Source organism: Suricata suricatta, chromosome 4 (genome assembly GCF_006229205.1).
Source record: "Suricata suricatta isolate VVHF042 chromosome 4, meerkat_22Aug2017_6uvM2_HiC, whole genome shotgun sequence".
NCBI lineage: Eukaryota > Metazoa > Chordata > Mammalia > Carnivora > Herpestidae > Suricata > Suricata suricatta.
The window spans coordinates 99,819,547-99,843,698 of NC_043703.1; the positions used below are offsets into that span (position 1 = coordinate 99,819,547).

Here is a 24,152-nt window from a genome sequence, read left to right on the forward strand (position 1 = left end):
GGAGGCCACTCCCTCCTCCACCGCCTGATGTGCTCACTGCAGTAAAGCAGAAACAAAACTCTCCTGTACTCATACAATTCTTCATACCTTCCTTGGTTAGCACATTTATCATGCTAAATTCTAATCATTTGCATCTCCCACTAGAGTGTGATTTTTGTTGGGGTAGAACTGTGCCACCCAGATGCCTAACACAGACAACAGAATAGATCTCTAACAGCTACTTGTTCACTGGTATCTCTAACTGTTCATTTGGTACCTCATCTTCTTTTGTGGCTACTTTAAGATAAACTTCAACTATTGTGAAGATTAAATGCAAATGTTGTGGTTTATAATTTTCTATCCCTGAACAAGAGCTTCCCCACCCCTAGTCTCCCGGCAATAGGAAATGTCCAGAGCCAAACACTGTGATAGGAAGGTGACATATTTCAAATCTTTTCACTGCACCTACTAAGCAAAGGCTTCAAGCCTCAGAGCCAATCTTGACCTGTATTTCTGGCAAATAGACAAGAGCTTGTTGTAAGTCAAGGGCAATAAAAATGAACAAGAGAGACAAAAGACCACTAGAATAAACAGGACATGTTGATTGTGCAGGGATGTTGAGAGTCTCTGACACCCCCGGTTCTGTCAAATTTCAGAATGTGGGAGGAAGAGCACATTGGATGAGGGAGGTGTGGGTGGCCAGAGAGTAAAGGGTGTGGCTGGAGGTAGATTTGGTAGAGTCACATGGGGACACTCAGTAAGGAGAGGGGTATATGAATCTGGAGCTTTTGTGTTAAATCAGGGTTTAGATGAAGTCATTCAAAGAGCAGATAGAAATTAAGAGAGCAGAAGGATTGGGAGCAGAAGGCTAAATAAAGATCAGGAGAAGTTAAGATGAACAAACTAAGAGGAACTCTCCCTGAGAAGGATCACCTGGAGATGAGAAAGGAAGACAAAGGTATGATGTTCCAGAAGCCTAGGGCAGAGAGGGGAAATGTCAAGTAAAAAGAGAACAAATCTGTATACGATGCTTTGGATTTAGTGATACGGAGGTCTCTGATAATTTGGATGAGAGCAATTTTAGTGGAGGGGTGGGCTTAAAAGCCAGATTCAGTGGGTGGAAAAGTTAATCAGGGGTGGAGATAGCTGTTGAATAGATTTTACTTTTAAGATGGTAAAGAGAAAATTGAGAGGAAAAAAAGAGAAATTAGATGGTAATTGGAAAGTGAGTTTACATTCCATTAAATGGTTGGCATTTTTGATTTATTAATTGTTTAAAACAGAATCAGCCATGTGTCAGGATCACAGGGGGGAAAGTATATAAAAATCAAGTGGAAAAGGAGACATCACCAGGAGGGAGAGGAATATATCTCTATGAGCCTAGCCTTCATACATAAATGGAAATAATACCTTAGATGTTGAAGGTTTAAAATTAAACTGCTTTAAGTTTTTGTTTATTTACTTTGTAAGAGAGAGAGTAAGCGTGAGAGCACCAGCAGGGTAGGGGTGGAGAGAGAGGGAGAAAAAGAGTCCTAAGCAGACTCTCCACTGTTAACATGGAGCCAGATTTGGGCCTTGAACCAATTAACCACGAGACCATGGCCTAAGCCAAAGTCAGCTGCTTAACTAACTGAGCCACACAGGCATCCCAAATGAAATAACATAATTAAAAACATTTTGAAAGTAGCAAAGCACTATTCCAAAGTAGATTACTCTCTGTGTTATTAACTCTACTTTATTACCTTGATTCAGTACCTAAGATTAGTCTTAGTCTTGTGACTTAGTATTAGAGTCCAGTTAAAATTAACCTTGTCACTGCAGCTCAGAAAATAGAGCGCAAGTCCTTTCTGTTAATTGGGTATATATATTCTGATGCTTTGGATGTCAGATCACTTGTGCATGTAAGAATACTTAACATGAGAGCCAACCTTTTAAATGTGTGGTGCAGTGTTACTGATGATAGGTACAATGTTGTACAACATCTCTCTAGAACATACTCATCTTGCTTCACTGAAACTTTATGGCAGTTGATTGGCAACTCCCCATTTCCTCCTCCCCCCAGATCCTGACCACCATCATTCCACTTCAGACTGTATGACTTTAACTATATTTTAGAAAGCTCATATAAGTAGAATGGTGCAGGATTAGTCTTTCTGTGATGGACTTATCTCACTTGTATAATGTACTCAAGGTTTATGTGTGTTGTTACATATGGCAGAATTTCCTTCTTTTTAAGGCTGAATGATATTTCATTGTATGGATATACCACATTTTCTTTCCCCATTCATCCCTCCATCTTCATTCATTCATTCATCAACAGACATTTGGATTGTTTCCATATCTTGACTGTGGTGAATGGTGCTGTAATAAAGGTGAGGTTGCTGATATCCCTTTGAGCTCTATTTTAGCTCATTAGTAGAAATACCCAGGAACGGGACGGCTACATCATATCCAAGTAACTTTTTGAAATCAGTTCATCAAATTACAAAGTAAATCGGAGGTGCTACTCTAGTGCACATGTGAAGGGCGCTGTTGACGGATGTAATGTAGATACCACTGCCTCCATCAGCAGGCTGAGAGGTATGAGTTATTAGCCTAATAACGCTCAGGAAAAGTAAGGATGGGCTGACTTTGGGGACCAGATCCAGCTTCAGTTGGTTAAGATTCCCCATCTTCTGGGAACCAGATGAAGACATCATATGACAGAAATGATCACAGCTAGAGTTTGGTGAAACCCTTGTGCTCAATTTTCTGTGATGTAGAAGTAGTTCTGGGCCCTGGTATCATGAAGTAAAATTAAAAAGACAAAATTGAAGCCATATTCTTTTTTTTTTTTTTAAGTAGTTTATTGTCAAATTGGTTTCCATACAACACCCCGTACTCTTCCCCACAGGTGCCCTCCTCCATCACCACCACCTCTTTTCCCCCCTCCCCCTTCAACCCTCGGTTCATTTTCAGCATTCAATAGTCTCTCAAGGTTTGCGTCCCTCTCTCTCCCCAACTCTCTTTCCCTCTTCCCCTCCCCATGGTCCTCCATTAGGTTTCTCCTGTTCTCCTGTTAGACCTATGAGTGCAAACATATGGTATCTGTCCTTCTCTGCCTGACTTATTTCACTTAGCATGACACCCTCGAGGTCCATCCACTTTCTTACAAATGGCCAGATTTCATTCTTTCTCATTGCCATGTAATACTCCATTGTATATATACCACATTGAAGCCATTAAAAAAATTTTTTTGATGTTTATTTTTGAGAGAGAGAAGGAGGGTGAGTGGGGGATGGGCAGAGAGAGGGGGAGACAGATAATTCAAAGCAGGCTCCAGGCTCTGAACTGTCAGCACAAAGCCCAATGCGGGGCTTGAATTCACAAACGGAGATCATGACCTTAGCCAAAAGCAGACACTTAACCAACTGAGCCACCCAGGTACCTCTCAAAGCCATATTCTTTTAAATAAGAGTGGCATGGGACACCTGGGTGGCTCAGTAGCGTCTGACTTCATCTCAGCTCATGAACTCAAGTTTCAGGAGTTCAAGCCCTGTATCAGGCTCTGTGCTGACAGCTCAGAGCCTGGAGCCTGTTCTGGATTCTGTGTCTCCGTCTCTCTCTGTCCCTCCCCTATTCACACTCTGTCTCTGTTAAAAATAAAAGAAAGAATAAAAAAATTAAATGAGAGTGATAAAACTCTTGGTGAGAGAACTAGGAAAGAGACCTTGGAGCATTTCCTAGGGAGTTAAATGTTGAATTGAAGTGACATAGAAACTAGATGATTATTGAAAATGCTTTACCAAGTTCTACTTTTCCCTTATTACACAAATTCAATTAAATACATCTGAACAAGAGTTCTAAAATTACTTATTATAGCCTACCCACTAATTATTTTCTTCCTTTGAATGAATTTTAACAGAAGCAAGCAGCATAATTAGTAAATTTCATTACTGTTTATTTTCATTTATACATTTACTTATTTATATCCTATCTCCTTCCACAAGGGAGCTGAACTGACTGTTGCTATTCATTTTATGTGGTTTTATTCATAATTGATTACCCAAGAGACCCCAGTTTTCTTGGAAATGAAATTTATGTTAATTTGAGTATTTTTGCCTCCAATATTTGACTTACATAGTAAATCAAAATCTCTTGTGAAAGGACAACAGAAGAATATCCAAGTTATCCAAATCCTTCACAAATTCCTTTAGAATACAATTCTAAATCCCAAGATGAGTTACACTCCCATCAGGGGTGGCGATCAGAGAGGCTTTAAATGAAACAACCCCAACAATAAATGACCAGCAAATCTTACCATCAAGGATGATGGGAAACTAAAAATTAGTGTTCGTGCTGGGAATTTCGGTGATGCAAATTTCAGCAATTCCCAACCATCTCACAATCCCCCCTTGTGTCCTCTGTCTGCTCCAGCCTGTACTCCATGGTAGGCAGATCACTGTGTCTGTGGTTAGTTTTCAAGATCCTGAAGACCAATTCTTAACTGGAACACAATTCTACCTTATTAGATCTTAGTTCTGGTCTGGTATCTCCACCTCCTGCCCCATATACTCTTATGAATATTTAAGAAAGACATACTTTGATGAATGTTTCTTGGGGCACCTGGTTGGCTTAGTCAGTTAAACATTTGACTCTTGATATCACCAAAGGTCATAATCTCACTGTTTGTGAGTTGAAGCCCCATGCTAGTGCAGAGCCTACTTGGGATTCTCTTTCCCTCTCTCTTTGCCCCTCCTCTGCTTGTTCTCTCGCTCTCTCGCGCTCTCTCTTGCTCTCAAACAAATTTTAAAAAAGAAAGAACAGTTTCTATTTAACAGAACTGAAACACTTAACTTACTTTTAAGTGATTAGCCAACAGCGTAAAGTCAGTCACTTCCAAGCATACCACCAGAAATGAACGTTTAGCAGATCAGAACACCAGACCAGTGAGAATCTTTTCAGATAGAAATCGCTTCGAAGCTGGTTTTGTTTTGTTTTCTTTGTTTTTTGGTTTTGTTTCTACTATGAAAGTAGAGCAGCATTTTGTGACTTAAAATCAGATGATGACGATTCTCTGTTCAGGTACATGCATGTGGAGTTTTGTGTATATTATATTGGTATAAGCATAGGAAAGGGTCAGGGAATATATTTTAGAGGGTAGCAACATCTGAGAGTGGGCAGCAAGGTGGTGAAGAGGAGCTTTCACTTTCTGCTTCCTTTACTTACATCTTGTTGGACTGAAATCTTTCCAATGAGCAGGTATTACTGCTTTAATTAGTGGCTTAAGGAATACAAATATGATGATCTAAAAACATATTTAAGGCAACAGCATTGTGAAACAGTAGTACCACCAATGATCTAAAATCTTTTTATATTTTTCACAGTGGCATTTTCAATCCAATGATAAATGGTGTATTTTAGGTTCTGTCCTACTGAGTGAATGAATGAATGAATGAATGAATGAATAAAAATAAACAAAAAAATTATCCAAATAATTCTTACATATAAACCTTTTGTTAATTTTGTATACCTTGGCTCAGGATTCCACAATTTAGGTCTATCTTTCTGACTAGGATTATAACCTTTTAATACTGTTACTTCAGATCTTATGTACAAACCACTCACTCAGCAGGCTTATTGGGCTGGGCACTGAGGATAGAGGTGGACTGACATAAACCTACTTCAGTTTACTAACCTTTACTGCATGCTTTCCATGCCCTAAGCCCAAAGTTTAGTGCTTTCTATATATATATTATCTCCTTTCATCTTTGTATCACCTCTATATAGTGGAAATACCATTAGCCCCATTTTACAGATGAAGACACTGAGACACACAGAGATAACAGTGCTAGGAACTAAAATAGCAGTCATTTGAATCCCAGAGGGCTTCTGCTCTGACTCCAGAGCCCATGCTTGTAAACCACTACTTCCCAATGCCTTCCAGATCATAAGGTCAATGTAATCTAGAAGGAGTTTTACAAGTAAATATTTATTTTTGAAACTGGAACAACATGAATTTCCAACCATAGGATATGGGTCCACTCACTTAATGCAAGACCCGAGGAACATTTAAAAAGATGATGTAGATATTGATCCACTAACACAAAAGCTAAATTCTCTTCATATTATTAAGTGGAAAAGATTACAACAGTACTTGTAGTATGGTTAAACTTTGTGAAAAACTATATAATTAAAAGCCAAGGTTGGACTCATAACAAGTACTGACATCAAAAGTAGGCTACTAAGGGAGTTTGGCTGGCTTAGTGGGTAGAGTATGCAGCTAGCTCTTGATCTTGAGATCATGAGTTTGATCCCCATGTTGGGTGTAGAAATTATTTTTAAAAAATAAGAGAAACACACTTTCAAAAGTAGGCTCCTAAGTGTTTAAGGTTAGAACACTGGGGAGCTCATCACGGATCACTACACTGCCCCCCCTCCCCCGTGGGCTGGATAAGGCTTCTACCCATCTGCTCAACACAGAGCCCCAGGCAGCCACTACCAGTGAATCCCAAGTGGCCCTTGAGATGAATCTTGTCTCTTGAGTATTTGTTCTTTCATTCTACTGCAGGATCCTTTCACCATGTATTTTCCCTTGAATTCTCTCTCATTATCTCTGACCTTACTCTCTTCTCTAGGCTCTGTGTATCCTTTTTATACACAGTTCTGATCTTTCCACTTGTATACCAGACCAATTGTGGTTTTCTGCCACAATTAATACTTTTTCCCACATCATCACCTTCTGCTTTTCTTACAGTTCATTCCCATAGCAGATAAATATATTCTAATATCCAGTCATTTTTTTTAAGGATTTCTCTGGATGCCATATTCCTCTCCAGCTACTGCCCTTTACATCTCTTGGAGAAAATACTGTTACTGACTGTTTCTACTTCCTCCCCCTCTGGTTCTCCTTCAGCCCCTTCCCACAGACTCTGCTCTCCACTTCTGCACTGCAGCCTGGCACATCCTATCTCCATGATCTCCTTCTTTCCAAACTCAATCATCAGTTCTCAGGCTTGGAGATTCAAACTCCCAGAAGCCTGTGAGACTGTGGAGGCTCCAGTCTTATTGTGCTTCTTTCGTCATTGGGCTTCTAGGATGCCAAAGTGTCCTGGCTCTTCCTCGCTCTCTCTCACCATGTCCTCTCAGCCTATTCTGCTGGTAGCCCATGTGGCTGACCACTTTCTTCTGGCTCCATTCATTCCCCATGTGTTGCCATCTAGCCCCATGGTATTTAACATCATCTGTAGGCCAATGAGTTCCCAATTTCTAACCCCAGGTTTTCAGTCTCTCTCCTAAATTCCAGACTTGTATATACTGTTGTTGACTTGAGTGTCTAAAGAACATCTTATGCTTAGTATGCAAAATGGAACACTTGATTTCCACCCTGTGGCTGGGACTGCTAGCTGCCCTCTAGGAACCACCTTCCACGTCTCCCACTGAAATGCCAGTGACTTTTACTGGACCAGTAGAAAGTCAACCTCGCCTACATTTCTCAGTCTCTTTTGTTGGTGGGTTCTGGTCAACAACATGTAATCAGAAGTATTGTGTGGCTGCTCCTGGACACTATTCACTTATTGTACCATATTTACAAACTATACCTTCAGGCAGTTTACCTTAAGGTACATGTTCTTTTTCCCTTTGCCCTTTCTCCATTCTACTGCCTAGAATACAAATGTGATGGTTGGAGCACTAGTGTCTGTCTTGGGTGAGGAAAATGAGGACAACATCCCAGAGGTAGCTGAGTGGTAAGCTGAAAGGGTCTCTCAAGGTCATGAGCTGTCACACCAATCCTGGACCACCTGCCTCCAGGCTTCCTTCCACAATGGACAAGTGAAGACCTCCCTTATTCAAGCCATTGTCTCTGTGCCTCTAAGCTGAATCTATCCTAGCCAATACATTCACCTATGTATTCTGTATTTTATCTCCTGTCAATCCTCTTGTCACATCCTAGGCAATTTGGAATAATTGGGAAGTCAAGGAAAATTTTTATTTTAATCACTAAGAGTATAAAATTAGAAGAGATGATTTGCTTTTACACAAATATGTTCAACAAATACATGTTTAGAATATATTTTTATTCAATGAATATTTATACTTCTATTTTCTCAGACTTTGTTTTTTAAAGTTTATTTATTTTGAGAGAGAGCACGCACATGAGCTGGGGAGAGGGAATCCCAAGCAGGCTCTGCACGAAGAGCATGGAGCCCAACGTGGGCCTCAATCCCCCAAACCATGAGATCATGATCAAGAGTTGGATGCTTGACTGACTAAGCCATCCAGGCGCCCCTGTTTCTTGAGTTTTTAGTGAGTTTTAATAAAAACCCATTTATAGTGCTGAGACTATCTTCCTTTCCAAATGGATGACTGTCATCATCTGACATTTTGTACTGGCTTGAGTACTTTCATATGACAGGCCTAAAATAAAATACAGCCTTGATGCATGAAATCATGCCAAATTTGAGTTGTCTCAGACTAGAATATATCTAGAATCTTTTAAAAAGGATATGCTAAGTTAGTTTATGGTACAAATTCAGTATTTGTTGAATGAACGAGTAAATAAATGGTATATTCTCCTGTAATTCTTCATCTATATAAAGTTATTGTGGTAATTTTAATGCAAGCGCACAATTTCCTTGCCATTCCTCTCACTTAAATTGGGGCCTAATTCCTCTCCCCCTAAATATGGGATAGCCTTGGGGACTGGGTTCTGGCAGATGGAATGCAGTGCAGGTGACACTTGAACCTCTCCCACGACTAGGTTAGAAGAGATGATGCAACTTCCATCAGCTGCTCTCTCTCACACTTGCTTTTGGATTCCTGAGCTGAGACAAGTGTGAGAAGTGTGGCTAATTTGTTTTGGTTTTGTGTTTTTTTTTTAATGTTTGTTTATTTTTGAGAGAGAGAGAGAGAGAGAGAGAGAGAGAGAGAGTGAGAGAGAGTGTGAGCCAGGGGAGGGGTAGAAAGAGGGAGACACAGAATCTGAAGCAGGCTCCAGGCTCTGAGGTATCAGCACAGAGCTCAACGCAGGGCTCGAACCCACAAACCCTGAGATTATGACCTGAGCTTAAGTCAGACACTTAACTGACTGAGCCACCCAGGTGCCCCGAGAAGTGTGGCTACTTTGAAGCCATCGTGCTGGAGAAGAGATGCCTGAGGAGCCCCGGCTCTTCCAGACTTTGGCTTACTGGGTTTTCCAAGGATAACCTGCCATACCTGTGAGTGACTGACACTTCCAGTTATTTCAGTGTTCTCCATGGAGTGTGGCAGAGATGAGCTCTCTTTGCCCAAATTACAGACTTCTAGCAGGATAAATACTGCTTCAAGTCTCTAAGTTTGAGGGTCGTCTGAGTAGCACCCTGGCCGTAGAAACATTTCCTGACCCAGCACACCCATGCTAGATGCTGCCATAAGAGTATCATTGCTTGAGTGCCAGGGAGAACATTCTGAATTATTTCTGGATAATGCTCTCTGTGGCCAAAGGGCATTCTTTTTTTTTTTTTTAATTTTTTTTGTTTTTTATTTATTTTTGAGAGACAGAGAGAGACAGCATGAGCAGGGGAGGGTCAGAGAGAGGGGGATACACAGAATCCAAAGCAGGCTCCAGGCTCTGAGCTGTCAGCACAGAGCCCGATGTGGGGCTCGAACCCACAAACTGTGAGATCATGACCTGAGCCGAAGCCAGACGCTTAACCGGCTGAGCCACCCAGGCGCCCTGCAAAGGGCATTCTTGCAGTCAGTCACCTACCACGTCTGTGACTACTGGTTAGAAAGATTTTCACTGCTCTTACCTTTTCCAAAACTATTGAAAATAAAAGAGGTATTGCCTTCCAAAATGGAAACAAAATTAGCCCTTTCAAAGCAAATTGCCTTAACATGTAGTCGGTAAATACGGCACAGTAAGTGATAAGGTTTAAAAAAAAAGTGATAGGTTTTTCCTTCTCTATTTCCTAGAAACAAGAACAGACTGGTCTGTGTTTCAGCATAATCCAGGTGACCAGAGAATATACTTAGGACAGGAACACAGTAACCGTAAAGAAGTCTGTAGCCTTATTAACCCGTCTGAGGCAATGATGTGTTAAGTGAAAAGCAGTGGGTGATGAAGAGTTCTTAAAAAGGCAATCCATTATTATCACGTCTTCATTGTTAGCTAGGGAAGAAATTATTCTCAGTGTAGATTCTTCAGGCCAAAACATGCCTAGACTGGAGAAAGAAATCTAATGTAATTCCATTTCAGCACGCTTCCCCAGTAGGAAAATTCTTACACAAGTGGATGATATATTTGACAAATACGGTGCCCAATATAAATGTCTACACAGTACTCTATTTTATAAATTGATCTGTGAATTTGGCTAGCATTTATTTGTGCCCCTAAACTTGATCATTTCAGAGAAAGCTTTGAGGATCCATTTTCTAGACCACTGAAGACTGTTGGCGTCTCCGCCAAGGTAATGATGCCTCATCAGATTCTACAGGAAGCCGATAGCTAATTTCTTTCTTTCTTTTCTCTGATCCAAGTTTAGCTGTAGCAGGAAAGAGTGTCTAATTATAAGAGGTTCCCAAACATTAGTCCTCATCTGGATGATTGCCAGGCCCACAGAGCATTTTATAGACCCAATGTCAGAGAGGCCACTTTCTCCCACCATACGACCTATCTTCTGACTTCAGCTTCAGGATTTCAAGTTCTGAAACCTCAGACTCTTAATTCTGTTTAAATGCAAGCACATCTTTCCAGTGAGTTTGTTTTGTATGCCTAGTTTGAGCGGCTTCATCTAAAAGTCATTTGGAAAAGTAAATGTGACAGCCATCTACTTTCTAAGAAGCTTTCGATTCAGAAGAGGGAGATAGAATATAATTAAATTGCATTTTGATTCTGGTGACTAGACAGTCTTTGATCACTTTATTAATGGTGTCAGAGAAACTGAGCACATCTTAGAATGCAATATTAAAATTGTGAAGAATTTTGCTTTAGGGCAGGATCATTACCTGTCTCTCAGTCTCTTCCATTAAGTCTTTCTCCCTTCCTCCTCTCAGCCAAGAATCCATTCTTCTTTCACCTTGTCACTTCCCACTAGACAGGCAACTTAAATAAATTGATGATGTCCTTTGATTTATATAAGATTCATCAAGCTATTCATATTTCTTTATGAAAAATACAGCAAGTTTAAAGCCACTTAACAAACACGCACTGTTCGAATTTTTTGTTATGGGGGGACAACAATACATGCAATTTTGGGCTAAAGCATTCATTGGGATTTAGCAATGACTATTTTTTACTATCTGAAAAAAATTAATATTAGAAGGATACATATTTTTTCTTCGCCTGCTATTTTCCCTATTTTTGCAAAAGGAAATTGGCATCTATTTTTATGAATACAAAAAGGAAAACATTTTGAAAGGGAATGGCTATTTTCTGAATCACTTAAAGCAGACTAAAATATATGTGCATTGAATATGTCAGTGCTGAATAAATATCCAGAGTATAATATCCAAGTACCACTTGCAGTTGACCGCTTACGAACTGAGACATTTCAGTGGCATTCTTACATCCCATCATGGGCCTCCCTATGAACTGAGTCACTTACTTGGATTTAAAGATAAAACAGCTTGCTAGGGGAAAATGAGGATCTTAAAAGAATTCTTTTAACCCTTACAGACTGAAAATTTTTTAACCTTAACCATTTCCCTATTTATGAAACATCCCAATAAAGAAGACTGTCACTATTTTGACTTCTTGGTACATCTTTAAAGGCATTCTGAAAGCCCACATCTCTAGGGTTAACAACATGTAGAGCAATATGCTGTCAGATGTGATCCTTAAAAGACAGCCTAACAGTCTGTCTGTCTGTCTGTCTGTCTAGATTCAAGTTAGTTAACATACAGTGTAGTCCTGGCTTAAAGAGAAGAACCCAGTGATTCATCACTTACATATAACAGCAGTGCCCATCCCAATAAGTGCCCTCCTTAATGCCCATCACCCATTTAGCCACTCTGGAAACCAGTACAGAGAGTCTTAAAAAAAAATTAAAATAGAACTACCCTTCAACCCAGCAATCCACTACTAGGTATTTATCCAAAGGATGCAAAACTGCTGTTTCGAAGGGGTGCATGTACCCCAGTGTTTATAGCAGCACTAACAGTCTTGTTTCCATTAAAAATGTTCCCCTCATTGTCCACCTATCAAATTTCTTGTTTTTCCAGTGGTTCTTGTGTTATTGCCTGCCTCTCCATTCTGCCTTTGAACTATTCTTTAGATTGAATTCTCCACAAATTATTTTTAGTGATTGTCAGAAAGATGCTTCATGAATCTGTCCTACGGCCTGTGCACACGCCTCTACGTGAAGCTCCCGCTAGACCGGCGCTGGCCTGGCCTCTGCCCTCAGCAGCTGTGTGGGGCTCTCACTCAGTGTGGTGTTCAAGGTCTCTGCAGTGCCAAGGTACCCCCGACTCAGGAGAGCCATTCAGCCCCACTCTGCCCTTGCCCCTGGGCCATTCCAAGAGAGCTCTTAGTTCCCAGGTTCCAGACCATGAACAGACTGGTAGCTGGCTACAGAGACCACTGCCCTAAAGATATATGTCTTTATGACCTCAGAACATTTCATGCCTTGCTTTAGTGGAAAAAGGTATCTAGTAAAGTTGGTTGTAAAGCAAAACTCCATAAATAAATCTCAACCCCCCCTTTGCAGTAATTTCCTTTATAAAATCAAAGAAACAGTATCAGCAAGAAGAAAAAAGAAACCCTCAGTTTTATGTGTTTATACCTCACTTTGTTCCCAACATAATTTAAAGTGATTTGTCAGAATATGTAAAACCATAACAAGAGAGTGAAAAAGGTCAGAAAACAAGGGTGGGGACATAAAACAGAGCCAGGAACAAGGCTTAAAAAAAGTATAATATAATGACCTCTGCTCTGTGTGGGTCACAGCTCGGCTCTATCTCGTAGCCCTCCATCAACTAATGGTATCACCCCTCAAAATTCAGTTTGTCTTGTGAGCATTTGTGGGGGGAGGTGGAGTGGTCAGGGTGGAAGATGAAAACACAGGGGAGTCTGGCCAACTCAGTTTTCATTCGGCTTCATGTAGGAGAGATTTTAAGATATCTGGAATAGAAAACGCCCTATTCTAGGTGCATGTGTTATTAAAACAATCCTCCTCAAATATTGTTCTTCTGAGACAAAGTGCTCATAAATATTGGAAGGCATCAAACTCAGAATCGAGGCCGGCTTGCTTGCCAAAAAGAACCTTAAAGATGTATAAAGCTCCCCTGTGTCTCTCTTCTCCTTCAGAGTCAGACAGCTCAAAGATTGATCTATTCTTGCTGTCGGCATTTCTTCACTTCCCCCTCACTCCTAAAACCACTTTAATGTGGCTTCCACCCCCACCATGTCACCGAAGCTGATCCTGTTAAGGTCCCCAAAGTAGATTTCAGCTCATGTTTTACTTAGAGTCTCCGCAGCATTTGGAAGTTGACTTCTCCCTCCTTAAGATACTCTGTGCCCTTAGTTTTCTTTAACACCACACTTTGTGGACATCTCCCTGTACTTTGCTCATTCCTTCTACCTGTCCTCTGTCTGTTTCTCCTTTTCAGGGTTAGAGTTCCTTAGAATTCTGTTGTAGCGCTAAGAGGAACCCTAGATATGAGAGAGCCCACAAAAATGTTTCTGTCAGAACAGAAAAAAAAAACTTCTCTTTTGTATCCCATACTGCAGAAGTTCATCTAGTTCTTGTTAAATGAATAATAGCAGCGGTAAACAGGGTATATTGCCTCGCTCACTCTCAGTTCCATAGTCTTTCTGGTGCCTTTCCTTTTCTGCAGACCCTAGAGAGCCAGGAACCGTGTTTCCTTGACTTCCTTGCAGCCAGAGACTCCAACCTGATGTAGGTTTCATCAATCAGAGGTCCTCATGTGAAATCTGAATTTGAAATTGATATAGGAGAAAAGAGAAGCAGCAGAAATGCCTGAGTCCTCTATTTAGCTAGTGTGAGGATCTAGCAGACATTCCATGGGTCTGGAGCCAATAGTCCTGGTGAGACTTCCCGATGCCTGGACTGCAGCTAGGGGAGCACATCTATTAATGCAGTGATTTTGGGGACAGTTTCCTGACTCCCAGCAGGTCCCCTCATGGGCCTATCACACACACAAAGTTGTTCAAGGCTTAGCAATGGAGATTAGGGGGTGTCTTTCAGGGAAGTTCTGGGTTTTGTCCATGGGAACTTTCAGGAATTTTCTAATTATACGGATATGCACCTGTGATTTTTTACTAACTAGGCTATTTTACAACTCTAAGGTAGAAATTGACTTGTAGCAAACCAAAGAAATGCTAATACTCCTTGTTCATAGCAAAGCAAGTTGCCTTTTTCTCTGGTAAATATATAGTAGACTTTTGCCCTAAAGAGAAGATAATCCCAAACATTCTTTTATTGCCCTAAAACTGTCATAATATGGGAGCCACTAGCCATATATGATTATTGAGCACTTGTAATGTGGCCAATTGGACTTGAGATCTGTTGTAAGTGTAAAATACCAGAATCAAAGCCTCAGTATAAAAGATATGTAAACTATCTAATTTATTCATTAGTTGTTTGTATGGATTATACATTGAAATAGTATTTTAAATATATTGGGCTCAATAAAATGCCAAAATTAATTTCACTTATTTTTACTTTAATATGGTAAAAGAGTTAAGATTTTGAATTGTATATGATGCTCATAAAACAGCAATGTTGGACAGTCCTGTTCTCTAGAATTTAAACCAGTTTCATATTTATTAGCCACCTGAGGTCAGCTTCCCTGATTGCTTGAATGTATATACACACATATGCATTCTCCTTTGAACCAGGTTCTGTAATTACTTAGTGCATCAAATAGAAATCTTTGACACTTGTCGGTCTATATTTGTAGGAGAATCACATTTTATATTTGAGCAGCCAATTCTACAGAGTTGTTCCAACAGGTCCCATCTAAATAGGTTCTTCCAGCCTATGACTCATGGTGATCTTGTAAGGACCCAATTCCCTATATTAAATTCCATTCTAAAATAGCTAAGTTGGTTTTCATTACCTGCTATGGTGCCCTAAGACAACGGCTAAATCTTGAGTGTTTACTATTTCCTACATCCTGCCTGAAACACTTTACAGATTATCTCCTTTCATCTTCATAACACCTCTGGGTCAGGCGACATGCTCTCCATTTTACAAACGAGGCACTTAGAATTGAAGGTACTTGCCCACTGTGACCAGTGGGGAGTGGTATCTGCATGTATACTCAAGCAGAAATGATCCCAAAGTTCACTTCCATTACCACTGTGCCACTCTCTCTTTTCTTTACACTAAAAACAGGAGAGAGTATCTGTCACTTTGCTGACCTGACACTGTGGTATGGTAGAGAAGTGACTGCCTTTGCTTCTTCTGGCTTCTCTGCTCCCAGGCCCTTTGATCCAGTTGGCCACTTTTCAGAATCCTGGGCTTAGCCTTGAAAGCTCTTCCAGACTCTCCCAACTGAGGAGATTGAATGACATGTCATTTCCTACTGCAGCTGAGCAATAACTCCAACAGGTATTACAAATGGAATTGCACAGGAGGTTTGGGACTTTGCCCATCACAGAGTTTGCTTAAGAGGCAATCCGCCACCTTTGACAAAGACAGAGAACAATAACACAGTAAAAGCTGCTATTTAAGGGCTTACTATGTGTTGGATGTTGCATTGGGCACTTTACATACATTCTCTTTAATCCAGTCAGTGACTCAGTAAGGTGAGGGTTATCCCCATTTTAAAGAGGAGTAATCTGGTTTCAGGTTAATTAGGGAAGTGCTGGGATTCCCTTTGATAATCACTGAACTCTTCACCGATCATGAGCTACAATATGGCAGAAGCTTTAGACATTACAGTTGACATGTAAACAATGCAGGGGTATGGGTACCAACACTCTGTGCAGATGAAAATCCGCATATAACTTTGGACTCCCCAGAAACTTAACTTCTAATCCTTATTATTGACCAGAAGCTTTGCCAATAACATCAACAGTTGATTAACCCGTATTTTGTATGTTAGATGCATTATATACTGTATTCTTAAAATAAGCTAGAAATGTTTTTAAAATAAGAGAAAATACATTTATTATAAATCCATGTGTAAGTGGACCTGTGCAGTTCAAATTCATATTGTTAAGGGTCAACGATCTATTAAAATACCATTAAAAAGCTCATATTGATGGGTTGCCTGAGTGCCTCAGTTGGTTTAGCCTCTGACTTTGGCTTGGGTCATGATCTCATGGTTCATAGGTTCAAGCCTCGTGTCAGGCTCTGTGCTGACAGCCCAGAGTCTGAAGCCTGCTTCAGATTCTGTGTCTGTCTCTTTCTCTTTGCCCCTCCCCTACTTGTGCTCTGTCTCTCTCTGTCCCCCATAAATAAATATTTTTTAAAAATTTTTTAAAAAGCTCATATTGATAATAAAGAAGTCTATGGTAGTATTTATCTACATGTAACTGAATAAGAAACATGCTTAAGAAAGGAGAATAGCAAAAGTAATATGTGCCATCCTTCCATTATTAATGCTAGTTTAAAAGCTTCACATGGGCAGGCAACTCAATATTTTCCAGCATGCATCATGTTAGCTTTTAATTCATTAGCTGTCTCTTCTTACTGTCTGCTCTCTTGCTATGGTCTGTCTTTTACACTGGTGCTGCAGAGATGTCCGAAAGGATTATGCTGCCCCACTTCAGTCCCAGGAAATAGAACTGCTATGAATTATTAATAGTGTTGGCTTTCTAGTGCTTTAATTCCACCTATTTTTTTCAATAAGGATATTAGTTAAATGGAATTTTTCCTATCACCCCAGGAACTTACCAAATTTTTTTAGGAAACAATAAATGACTTGGGTAATAGAAGAGACAGTCCTATGTTGATTTCCACTTCTACTTGTGATGGATTCTCCATACATTCCACACCCATATTTGCTCAGTGATAGGTTAATAGGGCGATTTTTAAATTGAGCTCTTCTGAGCCCTTGGGATTCCCCAGAGGTGCTCAAGGTATAGCTGGGAAATAGGCCTGACAGGGAGGTTCTGTACCTCACCCCCAACCATTCCCTTGCTTCAGAGAAGCACCTCCCTTCTATAAACACTAAGCTTTCATGCAAGATTATGTTGGAAGAAATAGCACTTCTTTTTATAAAGCTTTAAAATCCTGAACAAATACACCTATGATAGGTGTTTACACAGCTGTAGGATACCAAGAAAAATGTCTAAGGATTTTTGAGAATTACAATACGTCTGAGCATATACAACCATTGTGCTCTGAACTTGACTGAGATGGCAGCATGTCATATGACTCAGTTTGTAGGATGGACTTGGACCTGCAGGGGTGTTGTAATCATCACCCTAAACTCTGGGTGAAGTCAGTTAGTATGCTTACATATATAATGAGTAAGCTTAAAAATCACAAGAACTGCAGTAAAATCTGAGGGCTGGCAAAAGTAAGTAAACTGATTCCACAAATAAACTTGGTTCACTTGCTTACGTTCAGGTTATTAAGTCAGAGCCACAGGCCTCCAGTTTCCCCTTGGAGGATGAACATAGTCATTACTTGTATTATTTCATAGGGATTGAAATGAATTTTATCATTTTTATGTAATAAACCAACTATTTGTTTACCTTTTAAAGTGTGTAAAAAAATGGGAGGGAGGGTGTTTCATGTGAGATAAAATAAAAAAGTTAAAAAGTTTGTGCCCAGGGCTCCCTTCTGTGTGTGGACTATGGAAGACCCTAGGAATGTGCCCCTTTTCTCATGCACAGAAGCTATAGATCTGAAGAAGGCCGGCAAATGACAAAGATGGATTCATTCAGTATGTATAGTATTTACTGAATACCCCTTGTCATCGGGCATCGTGCTAGATGTTTGGGTTGCAATAGTCAGACTCCTCCTCTGCCTTCATAGAATTTGCCTTCTAATATGGAGGAGGCATGTAAAAAACACATCAAGAATTACATAAACAATTACATAGCAATTACAGAATGTGACAGTTCCCCTGTGCACACAATAGTTGGGGGCAGGTCCTTTTTAGATAGGGGCAGTCAGAGAAGGGTCTCTGGGAGGGGGAGAACCTAACTGCATTCTAGAAGGCCACAGCTGGCCTCTTTGCTGGCTGCTGAGGCCATAAATGTTTGGCTTTTACTATACTGGATAGCCAAATGTGAGTCATCGGCACCAAAGAATCAGAATACTGTGAAAGCCCTTGAGGGGACCAATAGTTGGTGACTGCCTGAGTCAGAACATAAAAACACAACATCGTTAATTTGTTAAATGAGTGGATTTTCCCCTGGTCATCTAACATTCATCAACACTGTTTTATCCATTTTTCCCCATGCATGGATGACCTGAAGAATACGTAAGATACACGCAAGAGCATTGTTTTTTGCCACTCCATAAAAATTTTTACAACCATGAATAATCCTCATGAAACATGTAAGAAATGCATCTATAATGAAATGTCCTCTTATTTGAAATTGTTAAAGGCAACATAATTTTGATAAAAGAATTAGACTTCACAGAAAAATTTTCATTTTCAAAATGTGCTACATACAGCATTTAAAATATATTAGAGTGAAGGGAGAACAGGTTTATCAAGTAATATGACTTCTGTTAATAGAACTTTCCACTTTCCATTCTTATTCTTCCATTTGTATTAGTTGAACCTTCTTATTTTAAAAAAAGGCTTTAAAAGCCTACCAGTGGATCATGTTACTTAAATAAAAATACCTGAAAGATATACACACAGAGCAGATTCAGATTTATAGCAGAAATATTAGACTTCAGTGTCTCTCAAGCAAATCTAATTCACTCAGCCATCCAACCATCCATTCAGTATTTATTGAGTCTACTGACCTAATAGGTAAAATATGCTATAGCCAGAGCAATGTACCATGATCATACGGGCCCCTTGATGGAGTGAAGACTGTTCATGATTCTTTTTTTCTTTATGTACTAAAACAATTCTTTGAAAGGCTTAGAACTAGCAACCAAAATGTAGCTAGATAGCCTACAATAAGGAGCAATTTGAAATTATCCAATTAAAGTGATAAAAATTGACAAACGGAATGAATTCTGGAGCACTACATAGGATGGTTTATCTCAGGAACCCCAGAGGAAACTATTTTACTAGGAACTTCAGTAAAGCATCTGATTACAATGAAGAGATCAGGAGTTTCCCTATGTACCAGTTTAAAAACATGATGATTGAAAAGCATCTTGTTCAAAATAGCAAGAAAAATAGAACATATCTAAGTATTAACTTAGGATCATTTTATTAGACAGAACCTGAATTAAGTAAACTACAAAAATTTTATGAGAAATGTAAAGACTTGAACAAAGGCAGAGAAAATTTGTTGCTCTTGATGAGAAGATTCAGTCTTAGAATGTTGGTTCTTTCTGAATTATTTTAAGATTTAAAAGGGGATTTAAAGGGTTTAGACAAGATTATGCTGAAGTCTAATAGACTTTGTGATAAACAAGGACAATTTGAATAGTGAGGTTGGGGGGAGTAGCATAAAGACTGCTAGGCATTAAAATACATTCTAAAGCTATAAGAATAAGAGTTTGGTACTGGTATAGGGATTATCCAGAGCTATCAGTGGAGTCAAATAGAATGTCTAGAAAAAGATTCAGGCATATGCACAGATTCAGTCTCTGATAATATTTGTGCTGGGGGAAATATCTAACCATTCAAAATTAAGATCTATTTTTCATATAATGCAATCAGAGAATTCCAGATGGATTAAAAATTTAAATAAAAAGGAAAAAGCCATACGTTCAATTAAAGTGTTACATTTTGAACATATGTATTTACTTCTCCCACCTACACCCCACTTAAGTATGAGTAAAATCTATTTTTTTTTAAAAAGTTTAAACACCCACAAGAACAAAGAACAAGAGAGAAAGCTTCAAAATGTTGGAAAACAAGGCAATAAAACTTGGGAAATTAGAAAGCAAATGAGCTAATGGTCACACTGACCTCAATGGTAAGTGTCCAGTGGCAGAAGTGGAGAAATAGCCCTTTTAACACAGTGGAAATCTCCCAAGGCTCTGGAAAATGCAAGTGGGCAGAAATGTGGGGTCAGAAATACAGGGATTTAAAATTTGCTTAATAAGCTATTATCTTCCACCCCTTATTGGGGAGTGGCTGCCTCACCCATCCAGGTGGAAGCCAGTTTCAAGCTTTGGAGAGGGTCTTGTAGGCACATCTGAAAAAAGATGAAGTGCTAATAACAGAGATAGCGAAAGTTACACACTAAATATTGAGGCCTTCCCCTTCTTCTCAGAACACACATAGCTAAATTTATAGACTCTAGGTAAAACATTGGACATATCTTCCCTGGAGGATCTGCTCAGTCCAAGAGAAGAGATACAAAGATACCAAAATCAGAAGCTCCCCCATGAAATGGTTTATTTCCCTTACTCCAGTAAATGTAAGACCACAGTTCTGCATTTGGCTAAGAAGTCCATTCCAGATTGGGGGGTGGGCAGGCCTACCTTCCATTGCTCACTCCAGGAATCATAGGATTGAATTGTCACTCCGCCCCTGAGATTGGGTGTCACTATGAAGCCTTTGGCCCAAGGGCTGATCCCTGGTCCCACTGGTCCCACAGTGCTCGTAGGACAGGTGTCTAAGGAAGTAGAGCACAGTGCCCTGCAGGCAGGCACGTGTCCCACTCCTGGTCACCCTCAAGGGCTCCCCTTGCTCTTTAGCAATTAGCTCCCATAACAATTATTGTTTTTTAAGATTTATTTTTAGAAAGTGTGCAAGCCAGGGAGCAGCAGAGAGAGGGGGAAAGAAAGAGAATCCCAAGTAGGCTCCGGACTGTCAGTGCAGAGCCCAATGTGGGACTCAGACTCACAAATTGTGAGATCATGACCAGAGCCGAAATTCAGAATTGGCTGATTCTGAATCATTGAGCCATTCACAGGCTCCCCTCCCATAGCAATTTTCACTTTAATTCCTCAATCCTACCTCGCCTCCCTTAATTCTCAGTAAATTACTTTACCTCTTTACTGAGAAAAAGGAGGCTACCTTATGTCAGTGCCTCTTCTTATCCAAATTGTTTGGGGGGGAGGGTTTGGTGGGGTTTTTTGGACCCATTCTCTTCTGTACAGAGATTTGGCCTCCCCTCTAAACCTAATCAGTCTACTTCCCAACCTGCCCTGAGGCCTTGTCCCACCAACTACTACTTCTTTGTCTTGCATTTTGCATCTTCATCCCATCTTGTCATTCACAAGCCCAGTTGTGAGAACATGTCAGGAGCACGGGTGGAACGTGGCCCTCAGCCATCCTCAGCCCTCTTCAGGAGTTGCCCCAGCAGAAGAAAGTCACCAAACAGTCACACGTTCTCTGGGCAGCTCTTCTGTAATGGCTGGCTCATATCGGGGATAAAGACCCAGCTCTCTCACTGTAGCTCTGAAGGGTCTTCCCAGATGCAGAGCTCCTGTGTGTTGGCAGAGGTTTTCTTCTTTTTTTTTTTTCCATAATATTTTATTGTCAAATTGGTTTCCATACAACACCCAGTGCTCTTCCCCTTAAGTGCCCTCCACCATCACCACCACCTCTTTTCCCCTCTCCCCCTTCCCCTTCAACCCTCAGTTCATTCTCAGCATTCAATAGTCTCAAGTTCTGCATCCCTCTCTCTCCCCAACTCTCTCTCCCTCCTTCGCTCCCCCTGGTTCTCCATTAGGTCTCTCTTGTTTTCCTGCTAGACCTATGAGTGCAAACATATGGTTTCTGTCCTTCTCTGGCAGAGGTTTTCAATGCATCTCACTCAACTTCTTGGCTGTCTACTTTCCTTGCCTCCCACGGTTCTTGAACCCAAGAGCAATCCCTACAAACTAATCTCCATCTCAGAGTCCATATCCTAGGGCCTCCTCTCTATGACATCTGTAAGTCATTTAAAGGATATTTAAAATTTTGATAGGTAATACCAAGTTGCCCTTCTAAAAAGCTGTACAAAGTTGCATTCTCATCAATCCAGAAAAGTGCCTCTTTTCCCACATCTTAACTGTCACTACTAGATATTATCAAAATTTCAAATCTTTGCCATTTCCTAAGTAACAGATGGTATCTTATTCTTGTTTGATTTATATTTTTAAAATTATGTGTAAGAGAATATTTTCACATTTATTGACCATTTGTATTTCTTTCTCTCTCATCTGTTTATGTTCTTTGTCCCTTTTTCTGTGGAATGGCTACCTTTTATGTGTTGGTTTTCAAGTGCTCTTTTTATAGTAAGAAAATTCCAAGTAAGTTTTCCAGGTTGCTCTTTGTTATGGCTTTGCTTAAGACATTTTTTGACCGTTCACAAATTTTACATTTTTTAATTGGTTAACATTACTCATTTTCCCCCTATGCTTCTTGTAAGCTGGCATTCCCTGTCCTATGATTTGAAATTTTCAATACTATTTTCTTTAAATCTTAGCTCTAGTGCCATTGCTATTACAAGGATGTCCCTGAGTACCTTGATAAGAAATTAATCCTATCCATTTCCTCTGCCTTTATATTAATGTCACAGTGCACTTCATATTCTGAATTATTTTATAATATTTTTTATTATTCTCCAAACTCTTCTGTTAGACTGTGAATTACATTTTATTTCTTTATTTTTAACCAAACTCCATACTGTATTCATCTTTCACCAGTTTTTCCAGTAATGTCCTTTTCCTGGTCCAGGATCTTATCCAGGATACTGCATTCATCATCATGTCTCCTTTGGCTTCTCTTGGCTGACAGTTTCACAGATGTGGTGTTTTTCAAGTTTTTATTTAAATTCCATTGGTTAACATACAGTGTAATATTAGTTTCAGGTGTACAATTTGGTGATTCAACACTTGACTCCAACACCCAGTACTCATCACAAGTGCCCTTCTTAATCCCTATCCCCTATTTCACCCCTCCTACCACTTCCCGTCTAGCAACCATCAGTTTGTTCTCTATAATTTCTTGGTTTGCCTCTCTTTTGCCCCCTTTGATTGTTTGTTCTATTTCTTAAATTCTGTATATGAGTGAAACCATATAGTATTTGTCTTTCTCTGACTTATTTTGCTTAGCATAATGCTCTGTGGCTTGATCTACATTGTTGCAAATGGCAAGGCTTTTGTTCTTTTTTAGTGGCTGGGTAATATTCCATTGTATTTATACCACTGCCTCTTTATCCATTCATCAATCAATGGATACTTGGGTTGTTTCCATAATTTGGCCATTGTGGATAATGCTGCTATGAACATTGGGGAGTATGTATCCTACAAATTAGTATTTGTGCATCCTTTGGATAAATACTTAGTAGTGCAACTGTTGGATGAAAGGATAGTTCTGTTTTTAGCTTTTTGAGGAGCCTCCATACTGTTTGCCAAAGTGGCTTCACTGGTTTGCATTCCCACCAACAGTGTAAGAGGGCTTCCCCTTTCTCCACATCCTCGCCAACACCTGTTATGTCTGTGTTACTCATTTTGACCATTCTGACAGATGTGAGGTGCTATCTCACTGTAGTTTTGATTTGAATTTCCCAGATGATGAGTGATGTTGAGCATCTTTTCATGTGTCCATTGGCCATCTGTATGTCTTCTTTGGAAAAATGTCTATTCATGTCTTCTGCCCATTTTTTCATTGGATTATTCATTTTTTGGGTGTTGAGTTTTACAAGTTCTTTATATATTTTGGATAGTAAAGAAATTTCATTTCAGATATCTGTATATGCATTCCAGTATCAAGGATAACTCTTGCATGCAATACTAAATATTTATTGAATTGAAATGAATTAACTGATGTTGTTTGATTATGTGGTTTTTAACTAACACCTGTCTTGAAACAAAGAGGAGAAATTAAACATTTTAGTTAGGACAACTTACAGTTCTGCCACTTCCAGATCTGAACCACACCTATGAAGGGCTGACTGCAGGAGCAGCACATGAGTGAAGTCTCAGGGCTTGCCAAGTGACAGGTGACCAGAACACTCTTAGGTTAGTAGGAGGTCAGGCAAGATGGCTCCTAGCAGTACGGGTGGCATGCATGGAGCCATGGCACAAAGTGGCCCCTGCTGCATCTAATACAAGCCCATAGCTGAATCACCTAATGACATTATCATTCTGCCCCTACCAGTGGCATAGATTTCTCCTTGGCCCTACTTTTGGCTGGTGAACTTCTTAATGGTGTGGAAG

The 24,152-nt window shown here is 39.9% G+C and overlaps 1 protein-coding gene across 4 annotated transcripts in view; it reads left to right on the plus strand.

The window, feature by feature from the left end:
- Nucleotides 1–24,152, plus strand: part of ACYP2 (acylphosphatase 2) — a 159,914-nt gene that overhangs the window by 131,675 nt on the left and 4,087 nt on the right. The window contains exon 3 of one of the 4 annotated variants that reach the window (XM_029937356.1): nucleotides 10,349–10,406. The exons of the other annotated variants lie outside the window; for them this stretch is intronic. Within the exon in view, the coding sequence (XP_029793216.1) occupies nucleotides 10,349–10,406 (58 nt within the window). The remainder of the gene's footprint in view (nucleotides 1–10,348; nucleotides 10,407–24,152) is intronic. 4 annotated transcript variants of the gene reach the window in all.